This window comes from Phycodurus eques, chromosome 10 (assembly GCF_024500275.1).
Source record: "Phycodurus eques isolate BA_2022a chromosome 10, UOR_Pequ_1.1, whole genome shotgun sequence".
NCBI lineage: Eukaryota > Metazoa > Chordata > Actinopteri > Syngnathiformes > Syngnathidae > Phycodurus > Phycodurus eques.
In genome coordinates, this window is record NC_084534.1 from 22090321 (window position 1) to 22115819 (window position 25499).

General features: G+C 43.8%; 3 protein-coding genes across 3 annotated transcripts; 2 read left to right on the plus strand and 1 right to left on the minus strand.

Annotated features, from left to right (window-relative positions):
• The first annotated feature begins 200 nt into the window (after positions 1 to 200).
• Positions 201 to 3016, plus strand: med20 (mediator complex subunit 20). The gene is made up of 4 exons (XM_061688329.1): positions 201 to 259; positions 852 to 997; positions 1467 to 1720; positions 1786 to 3016. The coding sequence occupies exons 1-4, from the start codon at positions 246 to 248 to the stop codon at positions 2005 to 2007; spliced, it is 636 nt and encodes a 211-aa protein (XP_061544313.1). The 5' UTR covers positions 201 to 245; the 3' UTR covers positions 2008 to 3016.
• Positions 3017 to 3587: 571 nt separating this feature from the next.
• usp49 (ubiquitin specific peptidase 49) lies at positions 3588 to 15087 on the plus strand. Its single transcript, XM_061688328.1, has 7 exons — positions 3588 to 3644; positions 5261 to 5378; positions 7208 to 8672; positions 10000 to 10207; positions 10896 to 11004; positions 11593 to 11798; positions 11881 to 15087. Exons 3-7 carry the CDS (start codon positions 7284 to 7286, stop codon positions 11982 to 11984), a joined length of 2016 nt encoding a protein of 671 aa, XP_061544312.1. The 5' UTR covers positions 3588 to 3644; positions 5261 to 5378; positions 7208 to 7283; the 3' UTR covers positions 11985 to 15087.
• Positions 15088 to 15935: 848 nt separating this feature from the next.
• On the minus strand, positions 15936 to 23579 carry tmcc2 (transmembrane and coiled-coil domain family 2). The gene is made up of 5 exons (XM_061687727.1): positions 23217 to 23579; positions 21079 to 21489; positions 18869 to 19491; positions 18327 to 18462; positions 15936 to 18253 (listed from the first exon to the last, which is right to left on the minus strand). Exons 1-5 carry the CDS (start codon positions 23217 to 23219, stop codon positions 17954 to 17956), a joined length of 1473 nt encoding a protein of 490 aa, XP_061543711.1. The 5' UTR covers positions 23220 to 23579; the 3' UTR covers positions 15936 to 17953.
• Between the last annotated feature and the right edge of the window lie 1920 nt (positions 23580 to 25499).

Sequence of the window (25499 nt, forward strand, 5' to 3'; positions counted from 1 at the left end):
TCAACGTTTCCTCCGCTCAACATTATCTTTTTTTCTTCGGTATCGTGGGATTATATCGTTCATATTAAATACACATTTTAGTATCATCAATATTGTTTTACTATTAGTATACTTTATTTTTTTCTTTTTATTTATTTATTTTTACCGGAAGACAAAATTTCACGGTCAAAATTCATGACGAAGAAAAACTTCACCCGGAAGTATTAAACCAAGTACGAAAAAAAAGCATCTAGAGGCAAATATCAATGGGGGTTACTTGGTGAGATATTTTCTGTCTTTACATTTCAACTATGTACGGTTACAATTGTCACTTAATATGTGCTAACACATTGCGTTTTAACACGCATCACGTAAGCCTTCTTGCATTATCTTTGTTCCACAGCAGCGCTTTTTCCATTCACTAAAGGTCACTAAGCAGTGATTGCCACTGAGCCAACGCACATATTTTACATGACAGGAAAATCTCACAGCACACCAAACTAAAATGTTACTGCACCATTATATACTGAAATAATGATGACCTCGTCTTAATTTACTCACAAATGTACTCGTGTGTCCATGCCACGACTGACTGTTGTATGAATGTCATCAGGTGGATACACAGATCATGTTCCTCCTGCCATCTAGCGGGGGACATATAATTGATCTGCTTGTCACGATACATCACTGACATGGATAGATGAACCAATGTCCATTATTGGAATTAAATTAGTAATATTTTCAGAAATTGGATAATTTCCCGTGGTATAGTGGAATAGTGGTTGTGAATCACTGACAGATGGGATTCAATCGCAAATGCATGGTCAAGTTGCTGTTTGTCGGGTGGAAAACAATGTTTGTTTGTGAGGCAGTGTGTGCCAGGTGCCGGTGGCAGAGGGGAAGAGTGTGCAGCAGACTGTGGACATGGTGCACAAGAAACTGGAGCAGCTGGGCGCTGTGAAACAGGGCAGCTTCTGTGTCGACTGTGAGACGTACCATGCGACTGGAAGTGTCAGCGGTAATATGTAACACTTATGTCCTTTAGCTTCACGTTTGAGTCCAAAAGTGTGCCAAAATGTGCAATGGCACAGCTATTCTTTGTATTATTTTGCACTATTGTTCTCACCGTGGGAAATGTCAAAAAGCTAGACTAGGTTTCTTCGCCACATAACAACTTACCGATTATTATATTTTGCCCATTCAAATGGTCCGAAACAGACATGGACCTTTGTAAATAATAATAGTTCATTTGACATTATTGTATTATTTTACGACTTTATAAACTTTAAAAAACATGTTACATTTTAATATTGATATATCCGGTTAATTTTCTTCACATGGTTCTACTACCTTTTTAGTGAGGTGTGTGGCGTCCATTTCAACTTAGTATGGTTCTTAGCCCTCTAAAGTCCCCCCCAAAAAATCTAAATTGTTGTTAAACTGCACTCAAAACAGCAGTGATAGTCAGTGTTACCTTTGTATTCCAGGTCAGCCCTCCAAGCTCTTATACGTGATGCACAACTCAGAAACCCCCCTGAGCTGCCTGGCTCTGTTTGAAAACGGACCCTGTCTGGTAGCTGACGCCAACTTTGACGTTCTCATGGTGAAGCTCAAGAGTCACTTCCAGAATGCCAAGGGCCACAAAGTGGAGTGTCGGGGCTCACGATACCGCTACTGCGACTTCCTGATCAAAGTTGGCACAGTGACCATGAGCTCAAGTGCCAGAGGGATATCAGTAGAGGTATGGACAAATATAGTCTCCTCCCCCACCCCACTTTGTTGTAACCGTACTAACTCTCTCCACAGGTGGAATATTGTCCCTGTGTGGTTCCAGGGGACTGCTGGAATCTAATGAAGGAGTTTATGCTGTCATTCCTGGGCCCCAGCATCCCAGAGCTGCCATCTGCGTTTGCTGCCAAGCCTGAAGGCATTTTTGCACCGGCTGACTGCATTGATACCATGACACAGTATCTGGAGTTGTTCAACAAACTGCGTAAACTGCAAATTCAAGGGAGTAATGTGCGTTGAATTGCCATTCCTAAAGGAGAGCTTTTTTTTTTTTTTATATATTCCGAATAATATTCATCAATTCTGGTCCTGTGGATCAAGAATCTATCCTGGCATCTGATAATAAAGTCTGGCCTTTTATTTCCATTGATGGAGCCTCAACATCATGTATAAATCCATCAGAAGAGCGGGTCTTGTATTTTAAAAAGAAAAAAAAAGAGACTGGTGAAGAACAAATAAAAAATCTTTTGTGTATTCAAATTTTCATTTACGAGGTTCACACAGATGACACTAAACCAGGTCTGTACGCTATATACGTATAGGTGAAGCCAATGCTGATTCTATAAGGTTGGGTAATACAAGTTAACATGAAGAAAAAAAAAAGTGCAGCCACGAAACAAATATATATTTTTTTATTTCTTTAGGGTAGCACAGTGAGCTATGAGTTAGCATGTCTGCCTCACAGTTCTGAAGTTCAGTTCAAATCTTGGCTGCGGACTTCTTGTGCGGTGTTTGCATGTGCTTCCTATTCTTGTGTGGACAGGTAGTCCAGCTTCCTCCCACATTCCAGAAACTGATGTTATAGAACATCACTGAACACTCTAATTTGGCCATAGGTGTGATTGTGAGTGTCAATGGTTGTCCATATGTGCCTTGCAATTGACTGGCGACCAGTCCAGGGTGAAAAGCTGGTACAGGCTCCAGCTCACCGAAGACCCCAATGAGGAAAAGCACAAAAAAATGGATAGATGGAAGGTAGATTTGGGTGGTGGGTCATGGCTAAAAAAACTTACTCTTAAAGGTTAGGTTTTAACTCGTAATGCACCGATACAATCAATGTACTGTATATTGTACGATACTGTATACCTGTTTGTGTACTTGTAAAAATAAAACTCATGCCATGTTTAAGAAAAGTTTGTTTTTGAAGAATTTTCCTATAAATAATACATTTTCATCACTATTGCAAGATGTAATGACTTCAAGTATCAATACTTGGTATTGGCGAGTACTCAAATGTAAGTACTTACAATCGTGCATATATTTTTACCAAAAGGAAAGCTGCAATTTTTTTGTTGTTCAAATTGTCTTCCATTGAACCTCTTTTTTAACTGATGATTTGTGGTCACTTTTTAAAATGGTGGAACGAAAATAAGAAAATTGCATACCACAGTGGATGGATGCTTGTCCAGTAAGATCCACAACATCCAGTCTTCATTGTAATAAAATGGTTGTTGGAGGTTGTTGTTTTTTTCCATGTAATTATCATCATCAGTGCCCAGAATGTCGCTGGTACTTGAATGGAGCACATCCTTAAAACGTGGAATGAAATGAACACGAACCCCAGTGGTGACACCGAGGTCAGGCTCCTCCTCGCCCAGTTTGGGGCTCCGAACCTCGGTTATTGTTCAATGTGGCCTCGGTGGGAGGGTGGACGGACCACAGACGGCCGGTCCATCCTGCTGCCTGTTGTTCCGCCACTCGGCCAATGGGAGGCCGACTGCCGCTCAGCCTCGGTCCAATGAGAGCGGCCGGGTCCGGGTTCGCATCGAGAGTTGGGTTGTTCAATCTGAGTGAGGACAACAAGAAGCTTTTTTTTTTTTTTTTTTTTTTTCCCTCCCTTCATCTCTGGTGTGCCGGATGGATGCGTTCTGGCGATGGTAACGTTCCCCACCCCCCCCTCCGCTATATTCTTTTTTATCACAAACCTTGATTCGTACTTGGCAAACAAAGCGTTGCTCTCCGTAGTGCATGTCAGCGGGGAGTTTGTACTCGCTTAGCGGCGCAGTGTGTTAGCTAAGCGGGCATTGAGCGTCGGCGAGCGAGAACAGCAGCTAGGTCAACTTCAATTAACACACGGGAGCAACGGGAACTACACTTCCACGTTACAGCGGCACACCAGCGACCGTGCGCCTCGTGTTTATCCTTCTCCGACAAAGTGCCCTCGGAGACGGGCGAGGGGACGGCGTGGCGCCGCTAGCCTGGCTGCTTCCTCGCCAGGTTAGCATGGAGCGAGCGCGAGGAGCTAACTTGGTGGCCGCGTTGCCGCAACAAAGTTGCTGGATGTTCTCGGAAAGAGAGAGAGTGAGAGGCTCTTCTTCCTCACGCCCCTTTGTTCTGCCTCGACGCGGAGGTGGAGGCGGCGAGGTAGCCTAGCATGGCGTTTACGAGCCCGGCGGAAAGAACCGCTCGAACAATCGCGATTAAAACAACCACGGCGGCAGACGTGTGGTCAATCAGATAACACGCAGTACTGTAATACAGAACGATTAGCAACTGCGGTCCACGTAATCCTTGTTTTTTTAATGTGTTCTTCTTTCTTTCTTTTGCCATTGTATTAAAACGTCAACATAAAAGTGTCGAGCTCAACAGACGTGATTAAGGAAGACTTGTGCTTTAGATAATGACCCAAATGAGCCCCAAGCACATTTTCATGACCAGTCATCAGCAATCATCTTTGTATTTACTTCTTGTTTGCGTGGAAAGAAGATTAAGCTTTTTTTTTTATTATTATTATTTTTTTTTTAAAACAGCAAAACCTTCTAAGACTACATGAACCTTATCACCAATTTCAATCAAAACAACAACAACACACATTGGCTGTGCTTTTTGCACAAAAGTGCCACAGAGGTTGTCTTGATCGTCTTTTTGTTGAACCAAAATGTGGAGTCAAAGTATTTGATAGCATCCAATCTGTGGTGCATCAAGTGGTTTTTATGTGCATTTGCAAGGAAAAAGTCAGCAGCTCCCATGTGCATCTCGTAGTGAACAAAGGTAGTATTTAGATTTAAGGATTTTCCAATTTTGTAGTTGCTGTCCACTGAAAAATTTCATGTTTTAGATTGTTACCTAAAAAACAAAACGAATTACTGTATTTTGTATAGTGAATAAGAATTGTGTGATTTTTTTTTTGTTTTGTTTCTTTTTTTCCAATTCCTGTTCCTTCCCCCGTGTTGAAGAAATCCCAACTGTTCTTTTCAGTTAAAAGTTGAATTGCTGTGCACTCTACACAATAGCGTTGTTAATGTGAACCTTGAAGTGGCCACATGATAAACTGCCTGAGTTCCAAGTAGTTTGTTCAAATCCTGCTCAAGGCACACAGATTAAACTCAGGGTTCCAGGAGAACACAGATGCTCCAACGGGAAGCGTGACATGTATTTGACGGGGGGGTCGGGTTGGGAGTGGAGGGGGTTTGAATGCTATGCACCGTTTTTAACTTTGTGTGCATTTGAAGTTCTATTACGCCTACTCACTTTTGATTTGTATCTCCCTTAGAATGTTCCAGTAGGTGCTGCTGAAAACAGTGGATATGGCTGATTGCTCCGCATGTTGCCGTTCCCATCGAACTAAGTGATGTTTTGCCTGAAATCTGACCAAGACAACTATTTGTACAGTAAGCGCATCTTCCTTTCTCCTCTCAGTTATAATCCATATTTTTCCCAATTCAAGAGCTTTACCAAGATAACATTGCTCACTTTTTGAGTGGTTATATGTAGATAGATGGATAGATAGATACTTTACTCATCAATTTAGGAAAATGTATTTTTCACAGCAACAGTAGTCACACATTTACACACATATTAATAATATATATAGGGGCACCCAGAAGTACAGACATTTGTAGGGGGTAGCCTTGAGGAAGAATTAAAAGAAATTTAAAGCTAATCTAAAATAGAAAAAAGAAAAACAAGCTTAAGATGTTGCATTTTGGTATGTGGTAAGTCATAAATATAGGCTAATTATGGTACAGTAATACTTGTACAATGGGTGCCAAGTGGGAAGTATAATGTTACTGACACTGACATATAGTTATACAATGAGTCTGGGATAGGTTCCATCTCCTAGGACCCGGAACAGGATAAGTGGTATAGAAAATGGCTAGATGGATGAATGAATATATGTGTGACAAATAATAATGTTAAAATGTTACTTAAAGTGTGTGTACAATTAATCGATGTTTTATTATGGCAATAGTTGGATCCTGGAAAAGATTCTATTTCCATTATTATCATTGGTAAAAAATTGTTTCCAAATCCGAACACATGGGAGGTAAACCAGCATCCAGGGAGAGAATATTTTACCATACAGGTTCCACTTTCTTAAATGTAGCGCTCATGCTAAGGTTTTTATTTGCTCAAATTAAGACAGAGGTGGTACTACTGCGATCATTCGGGAATGGGGAATTCGCAGTTCTTGTCCAAGGCAACTGTTTTAGGGGTGACTTCCAACCTTTTATTGTGTCGTCCCATCGGCATAATACCACAATTGCAGTTAAAAATGACACAGTAACGAATGACTACAAAATCAGAATCGAATCATTACTCCTTCTACTATTCCAAAACAAAGACGCCATAGTCTAACAAATGAAAATTCCAATTTGATTATTTGAAAACTATCTTCAGTAATCCTTTGTTTATTGCAGGGGTTAGGTTTCGGACCACCTCCACAATAGGTGACATCGTGAAGTAGCGACCACATTTTTGGGGAGATTTCTACAGACTCACATTAATCTTTCCCACCTTCCTATTAACCTCTACCATACATTTATAAACAATTCATATACTCTTAAGCACCTTTTCAACTCCTAAACATACAGTCATGCGCAGTAGTATGTACATTTTATTCCTTGTAATGTGTGTTTTAATGAATTTCTTTCACAGGTTATTCTTTTAGTATAGGAATAGTTTATTTACCGCAATACAATACAGCATACCCTCAAAAATCCGCGATATGGTGAATTTTGCGCGGTGTGATCGCTTTTTCACATCCACTTGAATCCCAACGGTTCGTGCACAGCCCTAGTAATTAGGCAGAGGCAGCTGCCTCCACATTTTATATGCAGGAAAAGCCCTGCCTTCACTTTATATGAATCTATGGTCACATCATCTAATCCAGTATTCACAGTCCGGTGTGTCTACCGCTTGTGAATCACTGCCCCAAGTACAGTTCAGTTGTATTTAAAATTTATGTTCAATACATCTCTATTTTGTCTTTAAGGACTGCCTAAACATTTATTTGGGTATATATGTTTTTATGGTAAGTGCTATACATTTTAATTGAATATTTAAGTAAAAGTGTTTTTTTTTACCTGATATTTAAACACTTGGCCATAATATGATGTATTTTAATTTTTGTAGTACTTGGATAGCTAATAATTTTTTAGGTGTTACTCGGTGTAAAAAGTTTAAGAACCACTGATCTAATCAAATCGTGCGATATCAGCCTGCAGAATGACTTGCTGCTCGGCTAGAGGACGTGCGTCCTACCGCTGAGGGCCCCCCCATGTGCATGTGGAGAGATGGAGCGTTGTAAGCACGTGGTGCGCCTTCGCCTGGGCCACGACCACTCCATCCTCAATCCGCAGAAATGGCACTGCGTGGACTGCAGTACCACAGATTCGGTGTGGGCCTGCCTCAAGTGCTCCCACGTGGCCTGCGGACGCTTCATGGAGGAGCACTCGCTCAAACACTTTCAGGAGTCACACCACCCGCTGGCCATGGAGGTGCGGGAGCTGGATGTCTTCTGCTTTGCCTGCGGAGACTATGTACTCAATGACAACGCAGAGGGAGATCTCAAACTCCTCCGAGGGGCCCTCTCCACCGTTCGGAGTCCCGGTACTCGCTCGCTGCGCTCCTCGGCTTGGCGGGTGTACACACACCGGGGCGGGGAGAGCGGGCCGCAGGCTCCCATGCAGCTGGCCTTGCGTCACAGGAGGAAAACCCTCCTTGCCAAGATGCTTCAGAGGTGGACGAGCAAACATCAGGAGTTGCAGACGGAGCGCCAAGAGAAGCTGGAGGAGGCGAAAAGACAAAAGAAAGAGGTGAAAAGGAGACTCTTGGAAGAGCTGGGCAGCGTCCCCCCCAGGAAGAGCGCTAGGCTTCTTACTCAGGCGCCACGTTCGACCATCACACTTATTCCTTGTAAGTTTCGAGACCCTCCGGAACGCCTACCTCCTCCAAAGAAGCCTTCCCTCCTCTCCTTGTCACGAAAGCCCCCACCGAACGGCAGAGCTGCAAAACTGAGACGGTACTACTCAGCCCACTCGGCGACCCGCCGTCGGCTCGCTCCAGGTGTCACCGGTCTGCGTAACCTGGGGAACACGTGCTACATGAACTCCATCTTGCAAGTGCTGAGTCACCTGCAGAAATTCAGGGAGTGTTTTCTCACTTTGGACCTGTGCGAGACCGAGGAGCTGCTGGCCAAGACAAACCACTCGCACGGGATGAAGGCAGTGGCCGGAAGCGTGGTCAGCAGCGGTAACACGCCGCTGACCTCATGTCCCCTTGGACGCGTGGGAAATCTGACGGCGGGCAAAAAGGAAAGCGTCCCGCCCAAGCCGCAGACTGCCGAGTTGGTCCAGCCCAAGGAGCCTCGTTGCTCCACCCGCCAGCAGATGTCTCTGTGCCATGAGTTGCATACACTTTTCAGGGTCATGTGGTCAGGCCGCTGGTCATTGGTGTCTCCCTTTGCAATGCTGCACTCCGTGTGGAACCTCATCCCGGCTTTCCGCGGCTATGACCAGCAGGACGCGCAGGAGTTCCTGTGCGAGCTGCTGGACAAGGTGCAGCAGGAGCTGGACACGGAGGGCTCCAAACGCCGGATCGTCATCCCCATTACCAAGAGGAAGCTTTCCAAACAAGTGCTCAAGGTGCTGAACACCATCTTTCACGGGCAGCTACTCAGCCAGGTGAGTGCGGCAGCATACACAAGGCACTGTGTCGTCATTGCTCAGCCAAAGACCTCCATTTGTTTAGGATAATAATGTTCAGTTTTGAGGTATTTATTTAACACAGCCTCACAGTTCTGAGGACCGGGGTTCAAATCCCGGCCCTGCTTGTGTGGAGTTTGTATGTTCTCCCCGTGCCTGCGTGGGTTTTCTCCGGGCACTCCGGTTTCCTCCCACATCCCAAAAACATGCATGCTAGGTTGATTGAAGACTATAAATTGCCCATAGGTGTCAATGTGAGTGCGAATGGTTATTTGTTTATATGTGCTCTGCGATTGGCTGGTGACCAGTTCGGGGTGTACCCTGCCTCTCGCCCGAAGATTGCTGGGATAGGCTCCAGCACGCCCGCGACCCTAGTGAGGAGAAGCGGTACGGAAAATGGATGGATGGATAGTTATTGTGGTTGGAGTGCATCATATTGAGACAAAACCATGCAACATTTTGTTTGTAAAGGCAGAGATTGTGATACGCCTCTTGTATTGGATCCAGTGAAGGGCTGTCATTTACAACCTAAATTCTACTTTTCTTTCTATGAAATTGTATTGAAACATTTCCAGCAGTCCATTCTCTTCATGTTAATGCTTGACTGCTTCCACTGCATGTGTGTGGATGTTTGATTTGTATTTAAATAATTTTTATTTTTTTTGTCCAATCGGATTTCAGCTTCTCTGTGTTGCTATGTCAATCAAATCTGCTGTGGGCCTTCAGAATCGGTATTGCTGGCTGACGTAACCTAAACTAGTTTATTTAACCAATCGGATATCGCCTCACAGGGCCACTTGGCTAGCCTACGGTCACATCTGCACTTTTTTGTCCTCTGATTGGTTGGTCAGAGTAAAACTGTTCAACTAGCAAAACACGTCTGTATCAATCTGCACACATTAATAACGGTAATAATTGATGTGGGTGATACAGCTCCATGCTGCTTTATTGTGTCTTTAGGGTTTCTATAATTGTGACTTGATAGTGGTGTTTTAAAGAGGTGGATTAAGTCAGATGAGTCACCACTGAAGGCCCAGGTCCCAAGCGCACAGCTCGCCACTGATTGGATCTCAAAACAAGACCTCTATCATGTACTAAAAGTGAGGCCTAATGAGATGACAATAAGCACCTTAGTTATTCTTAGTCATTAGATACTGCAAAGAACATCATCTCTGTTCTTAAATAACTAAATGCATGTGCTTTTGTTTTCCACACAGGCTTCTTTTATGTTTTCTAAAAAGCCCGACCGGGTTGAATTTCATGGCTAAGAGCAAGTGCTGTCTCTTTTCAACGCTTCTCTGTCTAGGTGACGTGTCTGTCCTGCAAGCACAAGTCAAACACAGTCGAGCCATTCTGGGACTTATCTTTGGAGTTTCCCGAGCGCTACCACAGCGTCAACAAAGGCTCCGGCTCCACAGCCTACCAGCGCAGCTGCACCCTCACCGAAATGCTGTCCAAGTTCACCGAGATGGAAGCGCTTGAAGGGAGCATTTATGCCTGCAACCACTGCAACAGTGAGTGCAGCCTTTGCACTAGGACACATGTACACTACTGCTCTGATAACATCGCATTTCTCCAGCAGGAAATGGGTGTTGTCATTTGAATACATTTCCTGACTGATTAAATATTATATAACTGGTTATTAAAGAATTGCTAAAACAACCAATCTACAGTACGAGGAAAATGTGAACCCTCAACGTTTGGTTGAGGTTATTGCTGCCAAAGGAGACTCAACCAGTTATTAAATCCAAGGGGTCACTTACTCTTTCCTCCCTTTCTTGTGAACGCCCTATAAAGCCCTATAAAGCCCTGCCCTATAAAGAATATAAAAACATAATTGTTTGTGTGGTATTAATTTAAGCAGGCTGTTTGTTTATTCTTGTGATTTTGATGATCAGACTACATTTTATGGCCAATTTATGCAGAGTCTAAGACATTCCAAAGGGTTCATTCCCTTTACATACTTTTTCCTCCCACAGTAATTGTTGTTTACACTGCAGGTCCAACTGCTTAATTAGTATTTAAGCCATTATGCAGTATGCAAAGTGCTTGAGTCCACATGTATTGTGAATTTCCACGATATAAATACAAGTACAATGACTAGAAATTGAACTTAAGCTTTGAAGATTTTTGCAAATCCTCTCTTCAGTTATGTCATTTTCATGTAATAATTAGTCTTCTCTGTCTCATGTGATTTGTCAGAAAGAAGAAGGAAAACATCCCACAAGCCTTTAGTTCTTTCAGAAGCCCATAAGCAGCTTCTGATCTACCGTTTACCTCAGGTTCTACGGCTGCACCTCAAGCGCTTCAGGCAAGTGTCTTTGTATTCTGCTGAGACATATTAAATCTTTTAACGTGTATTCTTTCATGTAGATCAATGGTCAAGAAATAAGCGACTCTTCAAATCCGTACCTTGAGTAATTGTAGTTAGTTCAAGAGATTTTACACAGACTAACATGTACTGTACATACACAGTGACATTATGACCAATCAGTGTGGCAGCTGCAGTGATTGACACACAAGACCGTCCAATGATCACATAGACATTGACTGAAAACCCTGTTCAGGAAGGCTTGACATCTACAGACTCAAGTCGCGATACGGTGGAAGAATTCATGCACACTGGGAATGATATGCCATTTGTATTGAAAGGAGTCATTATTTGAAACCGATTTTATAGAATTTACATCCTTCCATTTTCTACAGCACTTATCCTCATTAAGGTCGTGGGTGGGCTTCAGCCTATCCCAGCTGACTTTGGGCGAGAGGCTCCTGGGCACATGTAGACAAGCAACCACTCACATCTTTGAACAGTTTAGAGTCTTAAATTATCTACTGCGCTACCCTGACGAAGAACTTAACAATGGTGACATTAACAAGGTCTGTGTCGCACGGGCAGGTGGTCGGGGAGGAACCATCGGGAGAAAATCGGCGTCCACGTGGCCTTCGACCAGGTTCTGAGCATCAAACCCTACTGCTGCACGGGCTCAGGTCACTCTGTCCACAGAGGGGGCTACACCTACGACCTGTCGGCCGTGGTGATGCACCACGGCAAAGGCTTTGGCTCAGGGCACTACACCGCATACTGCTACAACACAGAAGGAGGTGAGCACACCGGCGCAGAGCCCGAACGAACACGCTGTCATCAACGCAACATCGACGCTAACTGGTTTCGTGCGCCCCTCAGGTTTCTGGGTCCACTGCAATGACTCTGAGATGAAGGTTTGCAGTGTGGAGGAAGTGTGCAACACTCAGGCCTACATTCTCTTCTACACACAGAGGTCTGCTTAGGGACTTCTCGCTGTGAGCCTGATTTGCATTTATGGAATAGTTTAGCACCCAGATGTCACCAAACAGTCACTTGAAAATAGCAATAGGGACTAATGTTTACATTGTGTTCCCGGCGGCCACAACAATCACGTTTCAGGGCACCGCGGGCAAAACGGGACGGATGTGACAGAATGTGGTGCGATAAGATCGGCGAACGTGACAAACCGTGATTGCTGTGGATGCCTTGCCAGTTTTTTTACAGCGTCAAACAAATTTGCCACAGCGATCACGATGTGGATGGGAAACCTAGTTAGCCTTAGTAAAATGGGGTGATCCCAACAAAATGTGGCAGCACATAATTGGGCGTCACGAAACTTAGTGGGACGGGAAGCAAATGTATTTTACCAGCATCCCACGGTCCTTTCAAGTTTTCTCACGTTCTGCCGCGATTGATGCACGTTTTGCCGTGTTTCGTCACAGCTCTCACGGCAATATATAGGCTGTACGGTAGCCGTGGCCACCGGGGGCATCGTGTAAACGTAGCATAAACTGACAAATGTCCTAACTGGAGTTGCACAGACCTCCGCCAACGTCTACAGAAATTGACGAGCACTCTTCTTGCTGGGTTTTATTTAGATTTTTTGGTGTCCGTCCATTTTGGACTCGTTACACAGCAGAAAGACTAAATGCGTTTCTTTAAAGGTCCCCTCCCATCAGAATCAATTTGTCCCCAATGTTTTATACATAACATAGGCTACGCGGTTTGTCGATTGAATGCGGTAGCCTTTGCACACCAAAACCACTTGCAAATGACAAGAATTTGAAATCGCTGATGCTGTGATGGAGTTTTGGCAATTCATATTCAAGGACTTGCCCCACTTCATGGTTCGTACTCCCCCACTCAACCTAGCCGAACGGCAACACGGCATTTCTGGGTTTTTGAGCGAGCGAGTCTCAGCCCTACAAATACAGTCTATAAGTATACACGCAGTATGTTGTCTTTAACTTCACTATAGTTCTAATGTTCAATGTAAGTGCGGTGGAAGAAATAGCGAAGCTTGCATTCATTGTCGACAGCGATGATCGTCGCGGCAGGTTCACGTCATATGAATGGGGGCGGGTGACAAGCTCAAAATGTCCCCTCACTTTTTATTTTCACCCACATTCCCCCGGAATGGGCCAACCTTCCAACGCTTGCTATATTGTGCTTCACAATGATTCATACACACTGAACACACATTCGCTTCATTTGCGCCACATTCATACCCTTCTCCCAACTCGGTCCTCTTCAGCGGCTCGCGAGAGTGTGCTGTACGCGACCGCAGATGGCGGCCGTCGCCAATACGGAAGAAGGAGAGATGATCTATCCAATTAGAGCAAAGATCATGTATATGTCGCATCGTAATTAGAAATCTGACCGTCCCAAATGCCAGGCAAAAAGACCAACTAGAAGGACTTGACAAGGGACATTTTGGGCATCAGAAAAGATGGGAGGGGACATTTTTCATCAGTTTCTCTTTCTGCATTTTGATTCAGATTACCTCCAAAATGTACAAAGGACTATTTAGGGCCACACGCAAAAGAAAAATAATAACACAAGAATAAAGTCATGCAATTATGAGAAAACATTGTTATGAAGTAAAGTTGAACTTGTTGCCCTGTCATGAGTCATCACAGCGAGTGACTAGCATGATTTGGAATACTACAAGTCCTAATTTTACAAGACAACAACTTTACTACTGTCATTTTAAAGCTTTATATTCATATCTGTATCCCTTTAACCCCCCACATACAGTAATTAAACTTTTTTGGGGTTGCAGTCTGGCTCTTATAGTCCTCCGTAATAAAAATCTACACGTGTGCCACCAGTCCACAAAGCCATGTTAATTTTTTGATTTAGATTTTTTGGCTTTAGTAATCCCAACGATTGAAACGCTAGTTAGCACTTGGCGGAGGTAATTAGCCACTGTGATTTGAACCTCATTTGCTTGTGTCCGCAAAGAAACTTCATAAATGAAGCGACAGTTTTGTCCGCCAGTGGCACCAGCAGACTGTGCGCGTGGGTTCGATTCTGCCCTGCTGAACATCCAGTGATGTGTTTGCTTTTAAGAAGGAGAAGGAAAACAATTTAAAAAATAAAAAATTGCTAATTTGTGTTGAGTCTGAGAAACAAGCAGGCAAACTGCATTTTACATATAACAAAGTACAACACAGATTCTGGATTTCAGGATTTTGTTTAAAATTCTTTTTTATCCTTAGAGCTGTTGTTTTATTTTGTAGCTTTACGTATGACAAGAGCGGGGATCAACTCTCCTCAAAATGGACCAGCTTACTTGAAAGAGTCGGAGAAGTCCAGACTGTGTTACATCGGTTTCTGCTTTTTATTTTTTATTTTTAAATTGTATTGTTATTATTGTAAAATGTCACTTTTCCGACTCATTCCTGTGTACTTCATGATGTCGTCTCCCGACTTTTATGTTCTCTCAGTTGAGTTCATTCTGTGTTCGGCAGCCATAAAGGAAGCGAAAAGAACACTTGGACTGACGAGTGACGGAGGCTTTTTGAAGTGGGGGTTTGGGGGGGTCGCGTCGCTGGTCCTAGCTTTGTAATTGTTCATCTTTCTTTGCTCCTGTATTGTTTCTACATGGCAGCTCCCAGACAAGAACTCCTTCACTCTCTCCCACTTTGAGTCCTTGTGTAGACGAGGCCGGCGATGGAAACAAGCCACTGCAGAAGTGATGAATGTTTTGGTTTCGTTTTTTTATTTTTTTGTTCTTTTCAAGAGACATTTGGTACCTTACGTTTTAGCACCTCAAAGCAATATATTGTAAATCTTAAACCTTGAAAGGAATTTAAGATCAAATCAGGAAAATGGTTTTTTTTTTTTTCTACTCTGCTGTTTCTATCAAAGTCTCTAGAATTTGCTAGCTAATCGAGAAGAAACACTTGTTTGATACGAGTCAAATCCACACTCCATTTGTCAACTCCAAGTCGGAAACAATCTTAATGACGATGAATGTTCTACTGCTTAGAGGTCAGGTGAGTTCTGTTGTGTACTGTAAGAATACATGTCATCAATGTAAAGGTCATATGGGTTTGCCTGACAGTAATTATTAAAAACATGAAGCAATTTCTTGTGTGAATTTGAGACATTTTTGCCTCATCAAAATCCCAAAATGCTGTTTTCCTCTCATTACAACATATCAGTCAGTGTTGCCTTGAGATACGAGTGACCCGAGTTTCGAGTTTTTTTTTTTTAGATGCAAGCCGTCGCTCAGTCAACGTATTTTTTGGGGCCTGTGAGTAAAAAGTGCAATATTATTCATACTGTGTGAAGAACGACTAATATTACAGCATCTTATTGAAGAAGATTAACCGTCCCCATGTATATCTGCATGTCTGTATGTTACTGCTCCCAGGTGACCAAGATGTGCACACCTGAAGGACCAGCGCAATGTCCATTGAATAGAAGCAAAAACTTGTTTCTTCAAATTCAAATTCTTGTTTTTATAAATCACGTTGTAGAATGCTATTACTATGCATTACAAAACTTTGAGGCAAGATGGGTGGGTGGGGGGCTGGAACTGATTAATGGTATTTCCATTCATTTCAATGGGAACGATAATTTGGGATAAGAGTCCTTTGAGTTACAAGTGTATTGATGGAACAAATTAAAATTGTATCTCAAGTCGCCACTGTATGAATGATTGTGAGAGCCAATATTTGTATAAAACACTTGCTTTCTAAAATGTTCCCCTTTAAAGATTGAGCTCTCAATGCAATCCAGTCTCGACTAAGATTCTACTGAGGAGAGGGCGTTAGTTGTAAATAATCCCCATGAGATTACCCCTTTTGTTGAACCTTTTCTATCAACGAGTGCTTCTCTAAACCCCATTTTACCTTGTAGTCTCAGCCGGGCCGGGGAGCACAATTCCCACAATTTGCAATAAAACAGCAACATTTATCTGTCGATTTTATTTTGTTATTTTTTTTTTTGCAAACTGGATATAAACAGTGACACAAATTGACATGCCAGTTCATTTGACACAGTGGGCGAAAGCAGATCTACGACAGTGGTCATGAAATCTCAGCTATGGAGGGAAACTAGTTTACAGGATGATGAAACATTTTAGCTGCTAAATGTTTTGTTCAACGGCAGCGGAGGGAATACAGCCAGAAATGCGTCCACAAATCCTCCCTGCAACACGGCAGCAAACTGGGAGTGACAGTGATTTGACAAATGGACATTTCATTAGGTAAACGCTGCGCTCTCAAGTTACAAAAACATATACCCTTAAAACTAAAAAAATAATAATAATGAAAATAACACCACATGCTGTATGTGTGCACTCTCGCCTGATGGGTGAATTCAATGAAATAAAATATAGAAGATGTCATTTCAATTTCTTTGACATTGCGAAAACAGCAGGATTGGTAAGATTTTCCATCTTGTGTTGGATTGCATTTGATTGTGTGTGCAGGTGCACCTAATGAAGTGTCTAGTGAGCATCGAGCAAAATCCATATTGCCATCAATTGAAACGTCAACAGGTGCCAGTGCACACATGAGGACATGCATGATGAGCACAGAAACATTCATGAGAAAGAAAAACAAAACAAAAAATCCTCCATTTCCTTCAACGTGAAGGTCAGCCTTCATGAGTCCTGTCCTGCTAATTCGTTGTACTGTAGTAGTAACATCCAAAAAGAAGCTTCGGGAGGGGAGAAAAAGGATGTTTTTGGTGACAGCAGTGTAAATCGATGATTGTTCATCCACACCAAAAGAGCAGGTCGGAGATGTCGATGCTCGGCAAAAATGTTATTTTGTTCGTCTTTGTGTGTGTTTCGTCGAGTCGGTCCCGAGGAAAGAAGAGCAGCTCCCGTTGTGTTGCAGGCCTTACACCTTTGTGCCCTCCTCTGGCATTTTTGGTACATTTTGCTTGTTTTGTTCAGATTTGGCGACCGTTTTAGCTGTTACAGCTTGTGCGTGGCAATGAAATATGCTTTTTTTGTCATGACATCTCTTTGATGCTCTATTGATGCATTCTGGACACCTTTGTGGCAATGTCTGGGCGAGAGGGAGTACAGATGCGGTTTCATGTTGATGCGGCCGAGAGAAGGTTTCCCTGCATGCCGAACAAAGAGATGAGTTGACTCAGGCTTTGTACTTGCCTGTACAATCCTACTTTGCGGTTTTTCAGGCTTTTCCCGACTTTATTATTACATTTTTCAGCTTTCTAGGAGATCCCTGAAGGTTTTGTGGTAAAACGGCCTGCTATTTATTTCTTTATATTGTCATGGGTACAGCAACCCTTCCACTTTTTCCACACCCAAACTTTTCACTCCGTCCCCCCAACCCCTTGCCTTTGTTTACAAACATCACAGCAGGCCGTGTCAAATACTATTTTAGCCACTGAGAACTAGAGTGGGCTCGCTCAGTTTTTGTCAATTTGCAGGACAATGATTGCTGCCAATAAAAGTTTAGTGCAATAGTGGTCTAAAACCAATCATCTGTCAAATCTATCAGTATTTAATAATAGATGAAGAATAACATTCACTTATACTAACATGCAGATGCACTGGAGGCAGAGCATTAAAAAAAAGTGCTGATTGCAATAATGGGCTGGCCCCTATAAGTCGAAATATGAACTACATCTTGATTTACACCAGTATTAATCTCAATGATATGACTTTTCTCTTAATTTATGCACTTAACTGAAAAATGACACAAAGAAATGGAGTTACACTCATTTACTCATTTATAGTAAATGCTGTGGGGAAAAAAAAGAAAGGAAATGGACAGTAGGCAGCAAATATCCCCTAAAATGATTCCTTGTTTGGTAGTTGGTACAAGTCTGAAGTTGTTTGGGAGATTTTAGTTTTTCTTTCTTCAAAAGAAGCAGAAGAAAATACCACAAAGGTGTCCAAAGGGTACATTTGAGGAGGGCACGACCGAGTGAACTCTCTGCTCTGCTTCCTCTCTGGGGCAGCTCAGCTGGGCAGAAGCCAAAGCTCCACAAAGTCCCAGTGCTTCCACAAAACAAAGAGCATCACGGTGAGCAGGACGGTGGCGCCCACCCGCGCCCGCGTCTTCATCAGCGGCGTGATGAAGTTAGCCAGCGTGGACACGAACACCAGCAGCACGGCCATGAGCGCCAGGATGACGTTGATGAGCTTGCCCAGCAGCGCGCGGGCGTTGGCGTTCTCCACGCCCTCCAGCTGGACCACCTGCTGCTGCTGCTGCTGCAGCTCCAGCTTGGTGATGCGCGTCAGGCACGACTCCACCGCCTCCTGCGAGCGCATCCATCCATCATCAATCAAACCATGTGACCCTCATCCATCCATCCATCCATCCTTCCCGTACCTGAATGTCTCTTGCTCTCTCGTAGGACTGGTAGGCCACTTTCTCCTCCATGCTGGCCAGTTCCTGTTTGAGATTGCTCATTTCGTTCTGATGAAGCTCCGTCAGGTCACTCAGCTGCTCTTCCAGTCGTTCGTACCTGAATTGAAATTTCAAATAAGACAAGACAAGCCATCCACACTGTAAGTCAAACGTTTATACTTAATTATCATAAACGTTTTCCTTCAGGTTGGCTTTTTTGGGGTGGCCTAAAGAAATCAGTATGGGATTTCAGTCATTTTTATCATTTGAAGTGGATGCACTCGGTTATTAAGTGGTGCATGGCATCTGTTATTGCATGATGAAATTGTTAAACATGATTATTTTTGAGGAAATATGCTACGGTCCATTTGTCCCATGAGGGGTTTCATTGTGTTTTGCCAAAATAGACTAAAAAACAACCATATTCTACTGAGAATTCGTGGCTTGTTTAAGAGGAAAGTTTAAAGATTGTTTTTCTGTGGGGGGGGGGGGGGGGGGGGGGATCATGTGTATACACAGTATACCTGTATCTCTCCTCTTGCAGGCACTGTGTCATGTAGGAGTAGTCGCTCTGCAGTTGGCCCTTCATGTCCTCGATGGTGTCCTCCATGTGCGCCTGGCCGGCTTTCATTTCCTGCAAGCCCTCCAGCAGAGAGTCCCACGAGCTGTGCACGTGATGGTGGTGGTGGTGATGCCCGTCCAGTCTGGGACTCCCCATCGCGGGCCCTAACATGGCCCCTCCACCTCCTCCCCCCGCCCCACCCGAGTTGCTGCCCGGGGCCGAGCCGGACGTTGCGCTGGAGCACTCGTCGTCGCTGCCGTACTTCGGGCTGGACACCAGAGTGGCGCTTCCGCTGAGGGCGCGGGGGGTAGGGGTGTCGTCGGAGTGGCCCCCGACTCCGTCCTCCAGCGTGTCCTTGAAGTGGGCGATATTGTCCGCGCTGCCGAACTTGTTCCTGATGAGGCTGGCAAACTCTCTGGGCTTGGAGACCACGGCGGTGTGAGTGAGGGCCGATACTCCACCTTTGACCCCTTCCACTACGCCACCGCCGAAACCGCTGATCCCCGCACGGACGTTGGCCCCCACGTCCTTCAGTCCTTGCTGCATGTCCCGCAGGACGTCCTTGGGCTGCCGGGCCGGTCCGTTCTGGACAGACAGAGGGAAGGAAGCACAGGCATGAAGAATCTCAAATGTTTGGTTTTAAAGGGGCACTATTGGGACGATGGAGAGCAAAAACGAATCCCGTTATTTTATAGAAAGTTGATACTGTTTTCCGCAACTGTAGCAAGAATCTCTACAAAAACATGATTACAAAACATCACTAATGTATCACAGCAAGCAAGCACTTCTTGTGTATCTCACCAAAGATCATCGTTCAACAGGAAACTATGTCGTAATAAGTATGTGTAGTAATAAAAAAAAAAAAAAACAGTAAAACTGAAATTTAATCGTCCATCTATCGAGTGCTTATTATTATTATCATTAGTACCCCAGCAACAACAGGTGATCCTTCAAATGGATGACGTAACCAGGAAAAATAACATTTTCAATGTTATCGTTTGCTAGGTAGTTCAAATGTTTTAGCAGTGACTGTGAATGAGCGATTTATTTTGATTAATTTTTTTAGCACGTCTGCCTCACAGTCGACAAATCTCAGGTTTGAATCTCGGCTCGGGACTGCCAATGTTGAGTTTTCATGTTCTCCCCTGCATTTCCTCCCACATTGCAAAAACATGCATGTGAGGTTGACTGAAAACTCTAAATTGTCCTGAGGTATGAACAGCGTTGCAACTAGATTACATAACTTTATTACAAAATATATGTAATTGTAATCATTACATTACTGGGAGAGCGTGTAATTAAATTACGGCTGCTTTTGGAACTGCCCGTGTGTACAATTTCAGTTACATTTGAAAAAAAAGCAGCAAAAGCTCCGATTTCATATCACTTCCTCCTTCTAAAGCTGACGCTTGTGATTGGTTCTTTCTGGTCATGTGCCATTCTGCCGTAGTCTCAAACATGCCATATTTTTTCCAAACATGCCCTCGAAGCGCCACCTTGTGGTGCAATCTGAGATTTTGAAACGGTTAGTTAATAGAACATTCATTTATCTGGGTTGTCATATGAAGCGATATTTTCTATATCCCAGGTGTCAAACTCTTGGCCCGGGGGCCAGATGTGGCCCGCCACATCATTTTATGTGGCCCGCGAAAGCAAATCTTGTTCATCTACTTCATGTTTCTTGGTCAAATCTGTTCCAAAACTGCAAATAACTCTTCACTTTTAATAATGTTGAGAGATTGCAATATTTTTTTGTTTTTTAAAATAAATGGAATAATAGTTGAACATTTAATAGTTTCCTTGACTTTGTCTTGCAAAACTAGTTATCCATACATTTTTCTGTGCTTACTTTATGTAATACTGTAATACGATGAGGCGATAATACATTTAGTGTTTCACAGTCATAATGGCCTCCTAAGGGAAACCATAACTACAGTGTGGCCCGCGACAAAAATGAGTTTGACACAATTGTGCACATTTGTCATTAGGTCAACACGGTTTGGTATGGTCGTTTTCCACATGCTGTACACTTTGTAGTGCGACAAACATATTTTCTATGATATATTTACATTTCATCATGTTTTTTTTTTATCAGTTTAATTATTTGTGTAAAGAACAAATATGTGAGTTTACATTTGGAATGGACTATGGCTGTGTGAGATGATGATTCACCTGCTCGATCTCCTTTAGCTTCTTGTGATAGTGCTCGAGCTTCTTGTGCAGGTGTGCGATGGTCTGTGCAGACTTTTGGTTCTTCTTCTCAAACACCTGCTTGATCCTGGAGGCCTGCTGCTTGTCGGCGTTGTGGGCCAACTTCAGGTACTCGGCCACGTTGTCGTCGCGGGCCTCCTGCTCCACCCGGATCTGCTCGGTCACCTTCAGGATCTTCTGCTGGAGGTGCTCCAGAGCGGCCCGCGTCCGCTGGGGCTCGCCGCACCCTGCCCCGCCCGCGCCACCCTCGGCGCCGAACGCCACACCGCCGGACGCTGACCCCGCCGCGCCGTCTGCGCTGATGTTGCTGTCAGAGCCTCCATGGCTGGCAGTGGAGGGGAGGCTGAGAGTTGTCACCTCGCTCTTGTCCAGCTGGGAGGACGGCAAGTAGATAAAGACGGTGAGGCTGACACTAAATCAGCTTTCCCCATTGAAATGAAAGAAATACCAATAATCCTTCCAGCCTCCAAACACCAAAAATTGGGATGTATTTTTTCATAAGAAAAGTAGTACTCTATAATATTGAACTCCATAACAAGATGCAATAATGACATATTTACATAACATGTAAAGAATTCAACTGTTTTTTTTTTTTTCTTCTTCACATTTTTAGCCTCAATTTCAATGGATATACTTATTATGATGTGCAGATACTGTATATATACTGATATACATGGAGACGGTCACAGCTCCTCAGTAAACGGCGGTAATAATCCTTTTTCTCCCCCCCCCCCCTCTCTCTCTCTCTCTTTTTCTCCTCTCTAAGCCACAGGTGTCAAACCTAAGGCCCGGGGGGGCCAAATACGGCCAACCATATCATTTTATGTGGCCCGCGAATATGTAATAAAATAAAAATGTTGAGAATGTATTGCAAGCATTTTGTTTGTTACCAAACCCCTTTTTGCAGTAACTTGAATAGTTGAACAAACTATTATCCTTGACTTCCGATTTCAAAAATAGTTATCCATGAATTTGTTGTGTATTTGTAATATGATGAGGCAATTAAACATATTGCATTATATTGTTTCACTGTCATAACAGCCGTCTGAGGGAAACCATAACTACAATGTGGCCCGCGACAAAAAATTGTTTGACGTCAGTGCTCTAATTAGCCGACCAGTCGAGGCAAACGGCCGCCCCTCATTGACTCTCGGGTCTGCTCGAGGTTTTTTCTCAAGAGATAAGTTTTTCCTTGCCTTCGTTCATGTGGGGTTCAGTTGGTCTTTTAATAAGTGAGGAGTTTGGTTTTAGACCTGCTCCACATGTTAAGTGCCCTGAGACAACTTCTTTTGTAATTTGGCGTTTTACGAATCAAATTAAATTGAATCGACGTGTTGCTACACTGTTTGTGTTCAAACATCCATTGCTTGGAGGATTATAACGCAGCAACAACAATGCCCGTCTATGGCGTTTTACATTGTTTGTTAGCATCCACCATGCTACACCGCTAATAACCGAGCAAAAATCGCAAATGGGTTACATTAACACATCAAATTCCTCTAAATATCATTTTTGAAGAATTTTATGTGATGATTGATCCAAGAGGGGATTCCCTGCATGGGAATATGTGTGGCCTGGCAGATGTCACGTAGTTTAATGCTTGCCTGCCCTCGCCCGCCTGACGTCAAAACAGTGTAATCAGAGCCTGCAAACATAAGCTCAGGGAGACACATGACACCGAACATCTCAGATTCCGTGCTCTAATTTCTCTGGACGGGTCAGTGGGAGGATTTATCAGCATTTGACTGGCATGGCGGTGTGATGGCTCTGAGGGGCCATTAGCTAACAGCACCCCCCCCCCCCCAACCCCCCTCCCTGTGAAAGTAGGTTACAATCACGTTGTAATGGAGACGACAAAGTGGGATGCAGTGCATGTGTAATGCTGCAAACAGACAACAATGCAGCAAACGATAACGCTGTGACCTGACTGTGTCTTTTCATTTAACTAGCGCAAGCAAAGGGGTGTGTGATGAGGATGGAAGTGACACCCGGCATGAAAACAAGAGGACACAAGACCGGCAGCACCAGGACATGACGAGGGTGGATGAGGACATGAGGATGAGGACGAGTCGCGAGGAATCGAATGATAAAACGTTTACCATACTGCTTTAATCCAATTTGTGCCGTTCGCGTTCCAGGCCCATTCTCCTGCTGCCCCCCTCCTCCTCCGCCTCCTCCTCACCCTGAGCCCCCCCACCCACCCTGCTCAACCTGGAGGATCTTCACCCTCAGCCGACGCCTGGCAGACGATCACCTCAGCTCGTCCTATGCGGCTCCATTGTTGACGCCGTCGACATCTGCAGCCTCCTCGCCTCCTCTCTCTCGCTCAACCGTTCTGATCTAGTTCTCTCTCTCTCACTCGCTCTCTCCCCTTTCCCTTCTCCTCCCCTCCCATCGCCTCTCTCGGTGCAAATGCTGCGCCTGTCCTGCCCTATAATGGAGGTGGGAGCAAAGGAGCAGATGATGGCGGGGATGAGGATGGGAGAGAGTTTAGCGCAGGCGTACCACCGCCGCTGTTGGATGGAGGTGTGGGAGGGGCAGAGGGAGTACAGAGGGGCCTGTGGAGAGGGGTGGAGGGATGAGTGAGGGTGGGGGGGCAGCAGCGGGCCCTGCAGTAGCAATCCAAACAATCTAGCTGTTCCATGATCGCCAAATTGTTCATTCATTGCCTACAGGCCAGATAGTAACCAATTCTTTTTTAAAAAATTAATAAATAAAAAAAAGGCTTGAAGCTGTTTACTGCCACTCCCAGTTGAAGTTTACTGTAAAAACTAAACAAAAAAACAAAGACAATTACAGATTAGGTATTTAAAATAACCAAAGTAAGTCTTAAGAAACCTTAGGAAATGCCACTGCTAGCTTAATGCTAACACAATGGGAAATGGCATTGACAGGCTAACACAAAGTGTTGAAAGTTGTGGTGTTATAACTCTTTGAGCAACACATGTAGACAGAGAATATCTCAACACTCACAGACATATTCTTTATCCTCTGTAAAAAAAAAAAAAAAAAAAACTATTATGGATGGATAGACACCTGAGAGCAGTGGTGACTCCTGCTCGTGTAGATCTGCATGACCCTATTATACTGCCCCCAGTGGCCAAGGCAGGCACACCGGCAGGAGCTGCACAATGAATTGGATTGCAGCATTAAATCATGAAGCAGAAACAGTTTAACTATTTAAATTCTATTTAATCATTGTTGATAATGTTTTTATCCCAATAATAATAAAAAACACATTCAAATGTGCATAATTTGCATAACAACAACATGATGAGAGGCAGCCCGTAAAACTTCTGTACTTGCAAAGCTCAGGCTCCACTGGTCTTCAGAGATTTGCTGACAGATTGCATAATGATGGTTCCAACTACTTTTTGATTTTTTTCAAAGTGATGAATAAATAAAATCAACAAATCTATGGAGCATATACGCTGCATGAAGAACTTCAGAGCCAATGCAGTGCAGTCATTTACTTTAAGTGCCATTCCCAACAGGGGACATTTAACGTTGTCCTGCCCGATGATAGCTGGGAGAGGCTCCAGCACGCCCGCGACCCTTGTGAGGAGAAGCGGCTCAGAAAATGGATGGATGGAAGATTAAAAGGTCGCCATCCCTGTTGCACAAGGACACGAGTATCATGACACTGTTATTATAAAATTGTGTTTAAAATAGAAGTCGGACTGACAGAAATCAGGTCAAGTGCTCGGAAACATCAAAAAGCAGCAAAACGGTTGATTCGTCTGGGGGGAGTTACAGGTTGCTATGGTGACGCTCAGTACTGTTGCCCAGGACAAAATGACTCAGTTTAAAGACACAGGTGGGGTGTGCAGCCCATGGGCCGTATTAGGCCTATGAGATGAGCTCCAGCCCGGCTGACTTCGGGCAGGAGGCGGATACACCCTGGACTGGTGGCCAGCCAATCACAGGGCACATAGAGACAAACCACCATTCATATCTATGGAACGTTTAGTCTCCAATCACAGGGGGAGTTTGCAAATAAAAGAAAGCAAGCACCTTTTGTCATATTTGTTAACAGTCACTATGATTTGACAGTAGTACATGATCAATTTCTTCTTCACCTTTTGGCCTGTCCCGTTAGCCACTGCAAATGACAACAGACACACATATTCAATTTAGATATTTTATTATAATTTGGAATTCTTTAACAAAGTAAATGAACAAAAAAAAGGTACAGTACAATAAATAGAGGATATATTTTTCATCGATACCTTTACACATATGTATGTAACAGGACCTGTGCACGAGCATCAATAAACAGGAACTGCAGTCAGCATTAGGGCTCATCATCATCTCCGAGCTGTCAGTTTGAACTTCGTCCACACACATTCAAATTAGCCATAGCAGCAGGACCGCCAACACAA

Coding starts and splice junctions, on each gene's coding strand:
- med20 (XM_061688329.1), top strand. Junction 998..1,466: donor TGCGACTGGAAGTGTCAGCG/GTAATATGTAAC, acceptor TTTGTATTCCAG/GTCAGCCCTCCAAGCTCTTA. Junction 1,721..1,785: donor CCAGAGGGATATCAGTAGAG/GTATGGACAAAT, acceptor CTCTCTCCACAG/GTGGAATATTGTCCCTGTGT.
- usp49 (XM_061688328.1), top strand. CDS start 7,284: ATGGAGCGTTGTAAGCACGTGGTGCGCCTTCGCCTGGGCCACGACCAC. Junction 8,673..9,999: donor ACGGGCAGCTACTCAGCCAG/GTGAGTGCGGCA, acceptor TTCTCTGTCTAG/GTGACGTGTCTGTCCTGCAA. Junction 11,005..11,592: donor CTGCACCTCAAGCGCTTCAG/GCAAGTGTCTTT, acceptor TCGCACGGGCAG/GTGGTCGGGGAGGAACCATC.
- tmcc2 (XM_061687727.1), bottom strand. Junction 19,492..21,078: donor AGCTAAAGGAGATCGAGCAG/GTGAATCATCAT, acceptor CTGTCTGTCCAG/AACGGACCGGCCCGGCAGCC. Junction 18,254..18,326: donor AGAGAGCAAGAGACATTCAG/GTACGGGAAGGA, acceptor ATGCGCTCGCAG/GAGGCGGTGGAGTCGTGCCT.